This window comes from Gossypium hirsutum, chromosome A12 (assembly GCF_007990345.1).
Source record: "Gossypium hirsutum isolate 1008001.06 chromosome A12, Gossypium_hirsutum_v2.1, whole genome shotgun sequence".
Classification (NCBI taxonomy): domain Eukaryota; kingdom Viridiplantae; phylum Streptophyta; class Magnoliopsida; order Malvales; family Malvaceae; genus Gossypium; species Gossypium hirsutum.
This window is the reverse complement of record NC_053435.1, coordinates 108898565-108910159: the sequence shown is the minus strand read 5'-3', so window position 1 is coordinate 108910159 and position 11595 is coordinate 108898565. Positions and strand designations below refer to the sequence as shown.

Here is an 11595-nt window from a genome sequence, read left to right as displayed (position 1 = left end):
AAAAGATAGAAAAATATGTGATTAATGATAATTTCGAAAATATTTACAAAAAAGGTATAATAACAAATTTCCAAAAAATTAGGGTTAAATTAAAATTTTCAACAAATTTCAAGGGAAAATAAAATATTTCAAAAATTTTGAGGGGCCAAGCCCGTGGCCCCATTATGGTCCATCCTTTCTACTTTTATTTTTATGAATTTAGTATTTTAATGATTTAAATATGTAAGTTCAAGTGTTAATATTGTTTAAAAATTTTATTAAATTCATATAAGTTATAATGTCATTTTTTTGTTACTTGACTATCAAATGATTTTTTTAAAATATTACAATAAAGAATTTAATAGAATAAACGGTGTTAATTTTTTAACTTCAATTCTTAAATTTTAAAATTTAAGGGATTAAATTTCTAAAAATAAAAGTATGGTGGTTGAATTCTAAATAAAAAAATATAAAGACGCAGAGCATATTTTAAGTTTAAAAATAAAATTAAAGAAAAAAGGAACTTTTTTTTATTTGACGGAAAATCAGGGGGGCAAGAAGAAAAATAAACCAAAGAAAAAGGATTGGCGCTAAGATTCGAAAGACGCGGGATGGCGGGAAGCACGTGCCGGATATGCGGCGAGCTGTTGGGTGGATGAGTGGCTATTAGGAAATGGTTAAAGTATGCAATAAGCCCCTGAAATTTTGAAACATTGAAATTTAGTCTCTATACATTTATTTCTAGAAAGTTAATCCCTTTATTTTCTAAATTTCAAAATTCAGGTCTAATTGTTAACAATGTTAATTTATTTTTTAAATTTGTTAGTGTGAAACATATTGAAATGAAAAAAATATTCATATGGTTGCCATGTAATTAAATAAATGACATTATAATAAACCTAAATTTAACAAAAATAATATTAATATTAACAATTAGGCGTAAATTTTAAATTTTAAAAATTAGAGGGACTAAATTCTTAAAAATAAAAATATATGAACTAAATTAATTTTTTAAAGAGTGCTTATGGCATATTTTAACCTTAAAAAATTTATGTATCTTCAACTATGACACATATACACCCTTTGATCCAAGTTATGTTTCGATCAAGTTATTCAATTATTCAAATTAATTTAAATAAATAATTTGAATTTTTTTAAAATTTGAGTCAAGATGAATATTTACAACTCAACAAATAAAACAAATCGAAAAGTCCATTTAGAATATTAACAAACTGATTCCTTAAAAAATTAAAAAGTTATTAAAAATTTACAATATTTTATAAAAAAAATTATTAAGTTGCATAAATTTGTATAGAACCGTTAATTTTTTTAAATGTTAAATTCGATGGTTTAAATAAGTAAATTACTAAAACAAGTTTATTATATTAAAATATTTTTTAAATATTTTTCAAATATATACATTCTCAATTTTATTTATTAAAATTTTAAACTTAATCATATTATCAACAAGGTTTTAATTTGGTCTATTTATTTTTAATTTAACTTGAACAAGTTCATTCAACTTCATTCGGTTCGGAAAAAAAATTGAGTTATGATGAGAAAATAGGTTTCATCAAATGGATTCAAATAATTTGAAAATTTTTCACTCGATTCGATTGATTATTGATCCTTATTTTTTTTATTTGTCTCAGACTTTGACTTTTCACGTGCACTTGGAATTTTGATAAAATCCATTTGATATAGTCCAAATTGATTATAAAAACCATTCAATCCAAATAATAAAATAATTCAAACTCAAAAAAATTCAAGTTTAAAGTGATTAGAATCAAACTCGAACGAAAGCTGGACCTAATCAACTCAAATCCAAAATAATATCTAACCCTATGTGACCATAAAAACAATTCAACCCAAACATGAAATAATTGAAACTTGGAGTGATTGGAATTTGAATCTGAACCTGAAAACTAGACCTAATCAACTTAAATAAAAAATCATATCTAACCCTATGTGACCATAAAAATAACTCAACCCAGACATAAAATAATTGAAACTTGGAGCGATTAGAACTCAAATTTAGACCCGAAAATTAGACCTAATTAACTAATATTCAAATTTCACGATACACAAATTGGCTCAATACAATAATTGAGGAAAATAGTGAAATGTTTATCCAATTTTTTAATACAATATAGAACATTCGTTAAATACATGTTTCTAAATTATTTGTTTTTTTATTCATAAATATTTATATAATTGAATATCATGTATTGAATTTCAATTCTTAGTATATTATGATTGAAGTTTTTGATTCGGTTATTAAAAACATTTATTTCTTATAAAAATGAGGAAATTATTTCTTTAAATTAATTTTAAAAAATGATAAAAATGATTTTTATTATAAAATTTTGAAAAAAAACACTTTTTTAAAATATTTATTACCAAATTATTTAAAAAACATTTTATTAAAATGTTAAACATTTATTTTTTAAAAACTTTAATTTATACTTCAAAACAATTTAAATTTTAAAAGATTAAAATTAAGTTTTAAATTAAAATTAAGTTTTTAAAACAATTTAAAAAAAATTCACTATTTTTGAGAAAATATATTTTAATATTAAAATTAATTAATATTGAATTATTAAAAATCTGAATTAAAAATTTTTTTTTAAAAAAATTATTAAATTAAATAAAAAATGAATGAAATTTAAGAAATATTTAAAAAATTTATAATTTAATGTATAAAATTATAATTAAATATCTTTTTATAATTTACAAGAAGAAATATTTAATTTTTCTTTTCTACAAAATTATCAAAAATACAATTCAAATCTTTCTAAACAAATTTGTTTTTTAATGTAAATTTTAATTTCTTAAATAAATTATAAAGATATTTTATTTTTTAAATATTATTATTTTTAGTTGAGTCTAATATTAAGATTTTTTAAACCTTTGTTATCATATTATCTTTAAATTTTTTTAAAAATATACATGAACTAAATTATTTAATTTTAATTATTAAATAGATGCAGGGGTAAAAAAAACTAGTTCCTAAACTAAAACAAACAAAAATAAATATAAATTAAATCATGCTCAAATTAGATTAATCATGAAAAATAATCAAGAATAATTTATAAATAAGAAATATTATAAGTCATTAAGATAAGTAGAGGTAGAAATCAAATTGAATGAATTGAGGAATTAAATCACATAACCTACATACTATGAAGGACCAAAGCTGGAATTAATCCATTTAAAAAAATCGCAGACCATGAGCTGAAAACCATGTGGTGCGCGGTGGGTTCCATTTTAAATATAAAACTGAAAAGCATTTTCCATTTTAAATATAGTTGAGAATTTTACATTTTCATCCCAAAGTTTAAAATTTTTCAGATTTTGGCAACAAATCCTATATTTTCACAAGCCATTTTTACATTTTTAAAACTCGCAATTTCTGATTCAAAATTCAAGTACTATTTTTGAAAAAAACTTTTTCTTATTTTCTTATAAATATCGAATAAAAAATTTAAATTTTAAAATCACTTTTAGATTCAGAGTGAAAAACTCAATTTTGAATATTTTTTTAAAGGGTGAACTAATAAAATAGTCACTTTTATTTTTCTCAAATTATATTTTAGTTGCTTATTTCATTAAAAAATTGATAATTTTAATCACCCATATTTAAAATGATTTAGTGTAAATAATAAATAGATTAAAAAATGAAAATAGAAATATTATAAAGAAAAGAAGTCTACCTAATCATATAAAAATTAATTTTATATTGAAATAATTGTGAACCCTATTTATAAATGTGATCAAACCACTAAATCCAATATTCTTATCTCCATATCTTTACAACCACTCCTTTATTTTTTTTTCTTTTTCCTATTTTCAATTTTATGTATCTTTTTAGGAGACCAACTTTCATATCATAAATAAATAAACAACATAAAGAGAGTATTTAAAGTCAAAATTTCACACCCTCACTTAAAAGCTTGAAAAGACAATGGAAAAAGGATCTTTGCTAGCTTAATTGGCTAAAAAAATAATATACATCAATTAAGAAAATACAATGCAAATTTCACTATTAAAATAAAACTTGATTCCATTTTTTTTCTTCTTCAATGACTAGCATTGCTCAGCAACTTTATTTCCAAACCTGTTTCGGCTCGGAGAAAACAATACTGACAATGTTTTATCTTTTAAAATGAGATTCGATTTGGCTCGATTTTCGTAAAATTTAGCTTAAAATATATGGTCACTCATGTTCTTCACCCTGCCAATCTGATCTTCCCAGGCTGAATTCCAAGCTTGGATTATGGAGATCTATATTTGACCCTGTTGTGATTTTTTTATCAGCAAAACTATTGCTTCCCTGCATAGTTTTAGATTATGGGTCAATTCCATTTGAGCTCGCTTTATATATCGCACTTAATCTAAATTGATTTCTAAACTTTAAAAATGTTTTAATTAAAATTTTAAAGTATTAATATCATATCATTTAAGTTTTCATGTCAATCATTCTAGCTATTATATTGGAAAACACATATATACATACATATATATATATATACACTATCAGACCATTTAAATTTGACATGTTTAAAAAATGATAAAGGTTTTTTTTATTCTTTTCATTTTTAATACATTAAATTTAAATTGTCTAGTTACACTTGTATTTAAAACTTCATCTATATATTTTAAATATACAATATGTTATATTTAAATATTGTATTTAACTTCTAAATTGTAACTAAACTAAAGAATCGACATTTAACTATAACGTTTCGATGTTTAGGACCAACTTAAAATCGAAAATGTAATTTAAGGACGTTTAGTAGAGTTAGCCTTAAAATTATTTGCTAATGATACTTTTCTAATTTATATGTATAGATAGACTATCAAATTAAGTTTTTATTAAATAATGACGCATGTCTCATATTACATATGTAATATATCAAATACTAATATTCTATATATAATATAAGCTGGTGCTTGATATAATGAAAGTTCACTATTTTAACTAAGTGAAGTTAAAGAAATTACCATATATCCTTTTTCGAACGTATATACCCTACAATCAAATGTCATACTCTTTACCTACTTATAAAGTTTTTAAATATCACCAACAGTCCTGTATGTATAAATAAATTCAAAACTAAATGAGAGAAAATTTGTGTATAGTCGCTTTCAACAAGGTGCTTAATTAGCTTTAATATTTTTACAACTGCGTCACCAACCTCTTATTTATTGCTAGGGTAAAGTACGAGAGTGAAAGATCTTTGCAATATACATATATATATAGTTATATATACGATACATGCACAGAAAATGGCGCAACTTTCACTTCTTAGATCCACGTTCATTTTTTATTCTCTTTTTGCAGTAATAACTAACAAATTCTAAAACTTATAATACTGAACCCTAACCAAATCTAACGTTATGCTGCTCAGTGTTGCATGCATATATGTATATGTAGATGTATTAGAAGCTGAAATAATGAAATGCAGATAATGAAATGCTTTTCATTAATCTTACCTCGAAGTGGTTTCCGGATTGAGACGATGGAGCTTCGGGTGTAGACCCAACCGGAGTCCTGGAACTCGACAACTGAACCCCTCTGGTGCACCAAAAAAATTCATATAGTTTAATCAGTTTACTGTCACTAAGATACATAGCTGCATGTTCTGAACAACAAGCAATCAAAGTGATAAACCAACCATTAAACTAAGTAAAGAGAAAGGGACAAAAATGCAATATAATAGATTGTTCTTCATCATGCATGCTATGGTTAGTATTTAAGATATATTTAAATATATAGTTAATAATTAATAGTTAATTATACATTTTATTTAATATATAAGTCTTTAATTATATTATACCAATATAAGTTTAAACCCTGTCATATTTTCCGAATATCAATTCAAACACTATCATCTTCCATCCCTGCCGTAATATTATATATATATATGGTAAGACCTTCTCAATAGTCTAGCTCTTACCTTCGTCTTATTACTACCTATCTTTTGCTGACTTAATCATTCGAATGCATTTGAAAGCACAAACTCTAGCACCTTCATAATCTTTCTTATGTTATAGATCTTTCACTTCACATCATCCAATCCATTTTTATCTAAATGCTTATTTTTCATTAACAATTGGTACTTTCTATAGGAATCAAACAAAACCCCATTACTCAACCAGTTGAAACTATCCCCTTCCATCGCTGCTGTCGTTTCCTATCGGCTTCCTCAAGTATTTTTTTTTAACTCTTTCATTTTTATATACGTTTTACAGTGTATAATCCTGTTCGGGTTGGTTCAACCCGTTCTTTTAAATGTTGGGCGACTATCATGTTCCACCTAGGAAAATGTGAACGGAGAGAAGAAAACATATATAGAAGAAAAAGATGAATCAATCAACTTAAAATGCACGAATGTGTGTATATATATACATATGTATACGTGTATAACTAAATAAAAATACTAATTGGTAAGTAGTATTAGAGTGCTCTTTAGTAAAATCCTTTGTCATGATATCTTAAATTAAATGTAATAATTATTAATTTGTTGAATTTAATATATAAAAAAATGATGTTAAATATAAACACATTGGTATGAATTTCTTCTTTGATCAGTCATTACGAAAAAAGAAATAAAGCAGAAAGGCAGAAAGATGAATTAAAGCTTAACGAAAGGAAAAGCTGTCATCCATAAATAAACTCTTTTTTAGGTTTTTTCCCTTTATATAAAAAAACATGGTTTCTGCATTAAAAATTTAATGTAATAAATTTTATATAAAAGTTAAAATGAAATTTTACTTGAAATGATAAAAATATACTTAAAATAACATTATTTATTTTGTAAAGTAATGGTATTTTATTAATGATTATCACATTGAGAGTCAAGTTGACTCTTAATATCAATTTATTTAAGAGTTTAATATATAGTATAAAAATTGGTTAATGAATTTCATAATTAAGTTCTTTTTAGTATCTATATTTTTTTTATTCACTTTACTATGTGAATTTGTTAATTAAGTTCACTTTTATACTTGAAATTAGATTCTGTGAAAATATTATAATGTGATATTTTGAGATTGTATCACTTAAAAATTTTAAATATATATATTTATGTTTTAGATAACACGAGACACAAACTCAGATTGCCACATTATCACACTTTTATGGAGTTTAAATTTAGGGATTAAAATGGAAGAAGCTATTAAGTTTGGATACCAAACTAGAGATTGAGTTGGGAGACATACGTAGAAGAGATAGTCCAAAGATTAGAAGAGGAGGGGCAGCCATTAAGACTATATTCTGTCTCTGTTGATCTCTGCTTCACTGAACTGTTTCTATTTTTGGCTACACCCAAACAATCTTCATCTTCTTCTCCTGATCCATCTGTCATACATACATATATTTATTCACATATTTTAACAAACTAAAATATTAATAATAGATCCCAACATAAATATTCATACATACATACACACAATATAAATATAGGTAAAAGTTTTATGGAGGCTTCTTTATTAAGCGCTATATTATATTTTACCTTTTTATTAAAAAAATAATCATTGTATTAGATTAAAAAGTAAAATAATCATTTCTGTTAAAATTTTCATTTATTTCTATCATTAAAAACTAACATGACTAACATGATAAGTAAACAGTGACACGTGGTGTGCTACATGTAACTCATGGTGACGCATAGAAATTAATTTTGAATAGTAGAAAACGATAATTTTTTTAACAAAATGATCAATTTACTATTTGATTTAACACTGAAGACATTAATTTATTCATATTTTTAATGAAAAAGGCAAAGTTCCCTACGAGACCTCTATTATACTTTCTCCGTAAATATACATACATACATACAAATTAAATTATAGGATAGATATACAATAATTGCATGAACATATAATACATTTTGTGTGAGCATAAAAAAACTCAAGGATGATTCACATACTATTATTTATTATTTAATTGAATTAAAAAAGAATCTAAATACAGATTAAAAATATATGATATTTACTATGATGTATATGTAAATGAATAAAAATAATTAGGTAAAAGTGAAGTACTAGTTAATAAATATTAGGGGGACTGGAGAAGGCTAAGGCTAAACAATGCACAATTACCTGAGAAAGCTGCTGCAGCTTTATCAGTGCTCTTAACAGTTCTATACATCTGCGATATGAAAGGAAAAAGAGTTGCTTATTGATAAGAAACAAATCAAAGGAAGCCTCTTTTTTATCAATTTAAAAACAAAAATAGAAAATCTGGGTAAAAAAAATCAAATAAAAAAAATACCCTTCTCTCTCTTTCTATTTCTAATTCTTGTCTGTTTATGGGATTTTTATTGGTTTGTTTATTAACCACGAGGTCGATGTTTGGTAAGGTCAGTAATTGCTTTGAATTATTGAGAAATGATGGCTACTTTTTTTTCTCTCTCTTTTTTCTCTTTGACCTTTTCTTTTCTTCTAAAAGTTGAACTTCTTCGCTCAAAGTCTCTTTTTCTAAAAGAAAAACCAGGGTTTTTCCAGCTTTTTTATTTCTGGTTCTTTGATTGTACCTGTAAATGGCTTTTGACGTGAGCAAGTGTTAGATCTTTGACATCCATTAACTCTAAAACTGACTTTGGGGTTGCTCCTACATGAAAAAAAACTCGATCAAATTCATTGAAAACTATATGGATCTGTAACAAAAAGTAGGAAAAAAAGAAAGAAAGAATAAGATTGAATAATTGATTACTTTCATGGCCACCGAGAAGTTCGACAGCATGAACGAACCGAGCATGGAGAGAGCTGGTCCAACGCATCCTTGGTGCCCTTATATTCTTTTTGCTATGCACTTTAGCTATAAACCTTGAACTACCCATGCTTCCTTCGTATTGAGGCATTGAGATCCCATTAAACCTATAACCATTGGCTGAGTGTAGCACCCAAGGAGCTGAAGCTGATGATGATGATGAACAATTATAAGACGAATAAGGGGACACTTGATATAGCGGCCGTGACTTACGAGGATCCGTATATATTGGGATTCCCTTGATGGGTTTCAAACCTGGTTCTGGCATATCATCAAGCCATGAAACCCCATAGTTTATATCACTTAGTTGACCGCATTTGAGAAGATGAATTTGCCGTGGGCAACTCTCAGGTTCTAAGCCACTGCCGACTGGACCTAGTGGATTAGCTAAAGAAAGCTCAGTTTCAGCTGCTTGGGAGCTGCTGCAGGGTTTTAGGGCATCGTACTGTTTGTTGCTCCAAATATCAAAGGTCGATGAATGGCTTTCGCTGGTAGTAGCTGTGGAAATCGATGGTGGAGCAGTGTTGGGAGGGCTAATGTGCAGTGAAAGATCGGGAATCCGATTCATACACTGTTCATCGAAACCCCCTTTTTCCTCCATTTTTATTCTCGAAAAAAATAGGGTTTCACTGAAAAATACTTTCTCTCACAGAATCCAATAAGAAGATATGAACAAACACGGATTATTGGGTAGCTGAGGGAGGAAAGAAAATCAAAACCCTTTGAATGTAGAATTTACCTAAAGAAAGAAAAATTCAAGGGGCCAACAAAAGAAAACTTGCACATATATATATGTAATAATATATATATTGAGAGAAAAGTGTAGTATTGCAATGATTATATGATAATTTTATGTATATATATAAAGGGAATGGTTTTTGGGAATGAACAAAAGAGAAAGCTGTTTAATGACTTTTACTTGCTTCTTCTTCTACCTCCATGTGTGTATATATATACACAAATAAAAAAATGGATTAATTGCATTAAATATCCCTAAATTATGATGCAAAATTTTTAATAATAGTTAACTTAACTGAAACTTTAGTTTGATTTAGAATGTATTTGAACACTTGGATCAAATTTTAAATATATTTATATTTCAACAATTTAATTTCTAATTTGATAGTTAGGTGAACAAAGATTTTATTCATACCATATTAATATTTTGAAGATTCAATTAAAATATTTTAAAGTTTTAACAGCGTTTGTTCAATTAATAACACTTTGAACAAATGCTCTATTTTTTTCGTCATACTCAAATACACGCAAAAATGACATAAATATAAACAAAATTATGTAATAAATATATTTATTAAAATTTTATCTAAAGATCAAATGAGGTTTATATTAAAAATAGAGAAATGAATTGTTTAATTTTTGAGCAAAAGAAAAGTGAAGTGTTTAAAATTTATTGAGTTGTGGGTTCAAATATTAACATGATTAAGTTTTTTAATCTTATATTTTATAAAAAAATATATAAAAAGACAAAGAACACCCTCATAAAGCTATAATTTACTTTGCATATAAAATAGTATTTTAGAAATTTCTCAATTGAATTGGTGTCCGATTGACTTATGACACAAACTCATCAATGACTTAAATATAGATATAGATATAGATGGTATTTTAATATTTTATCAACTAAATTTGTGTCAGGTTAACTTGTGGTACAACTCAGTCATAGAATTAAATATAAATATAGATATTGTACAACTTATTTTTATATTTTATCCAAATATCTTTGTTCTTCACAAAATTTAGTAGTAAAAAAAGTGACAATAAATTTATTTTCTGAATAATTGAAATGAATTCGAATATTAAAATTATTATTATCGAAAAAGTATTAGTTGAACCGGAATAAAATTAAACTCAGAAGGTATGATTTTAAAAAAAACAACAACTTCTCTTTGTATTTTTAAATAATCCCTTTCTTTTCCTAGTAACTTACGCTAATACGGAATAAGATGCTTTCATTTTTAATTTTCTTATCTTCCCTTTTAAAAAAAAATAAATTAAAGAAAAAACACAAAAAAACTTTGCATGGGAATATTTATTACATTTTCCGTATACACTTAAATTTTATGCTGATTCTTTAAAACACTTTTTTATTTAAATTGCATTGCATTCATAATTTATTTATTTATTTTTTCTTTTGGGACTTCCAATTTGAATCAAATACTTTTTTTAATTGGAATCTGAGATTAGCATGTTGAAATTAAATAAAAAAAATGCAATACTCGAAAGAAAATCATATGGAATAAATTTGAAAATTACACGTGAGTTTTGGTTTGATATGTAATGGTATACATGAACTTTAATTTTGTATAATTTTATACATAATATTTTCATTTGATTCAATTTTCATAAACCACTAATTTCATGGTTGATACAACACCATTTTATGTTTATATACTACATACATAAATAATTATACTTATATAGTATAAAATTAAATTGACATATTTATTTTTTTAAATTTGTACAATTAGATTAACATCCAAGTTTTATGTATACATTTGAACCAAAATCGAAGTTCATTAATGTGTATAATAGTATAAAATTAAAATTTATGTATCAAATTACGCATTAAATTTAAGTTCATGTATAATTTTGATATTTATTTATTTTTATCAAACTCATACTAAAAAATTTATCCCTAACATATATATATATTGTCAATTTTGAGTTGATATTTTTTTTATTACTCTAACTCTTAAAATTTCAAATTTTAATCAATTTGTTTTTTTTGAAGAAAAAGTCATTTGAACTGTTAAAATTCTAATAATGTTGATAGTCCGCATAATAATTTACATGTATTAAATAAATTTAGAAAATACATA

General features: G+C 25.1%; 1 protein-coding gene across 1 annotated transcript; it reads right to left on the bottom strand.

Annotated features, from left to right (window-relative positions):
* Positions 1–3897: 3897 nt before the first annotated feature.
* On the bottom strand, positions 3898–9681 carry LOC121211256 (probable transcription factor KAN2). The gene is made up of 6 exons (XM_041083839.1): positions 8699–9681; positions 8520–8596; positions 8086–8134; positions 7204–7342; positions 5476–5557; positions 3898–4312 (listed from the first exon to the last, which is right to left on the bottom strand). The coding sequence occupies exons 1-6, from the start codon at positions 9354–9356 to the stop codon at positions 4196–4198; spliced, it is 1122 nt and encodes a 373-aa protein (XP_040939773.1). The 5' UTR covers positions 9357–9681; the 3' UTR covers positions 3898–4195.
* Between the last annotated feature and the right edge of the window lie 1914 nt (positions 9682–11595).

Bases quoted from the DNA above. Each gene is read 5' to 3' on its own strand.
- LOC121211256 (XM_041083839.1), bottom strand. From the start codon at position 9,356: ATGGAGGAAAAAGGGGGTTTCGATGAACAGTGTATGAATCGGATTCCC. The intron at 8,597-8,698 runs GTAATCAATTAT...TTTTTCATGTAG, and splicing joins ACTTCTCGGTGGCCATGAAA to GAGCAACCCCAAAGTCAGTT. The intron at 8,135-8,519 runs GTACAATCAAAG...TTCATATCGCAG, and splicing joins ACGTCAAAAGCCATTTACAG to ATGTATAGAACTGTTAAGAG.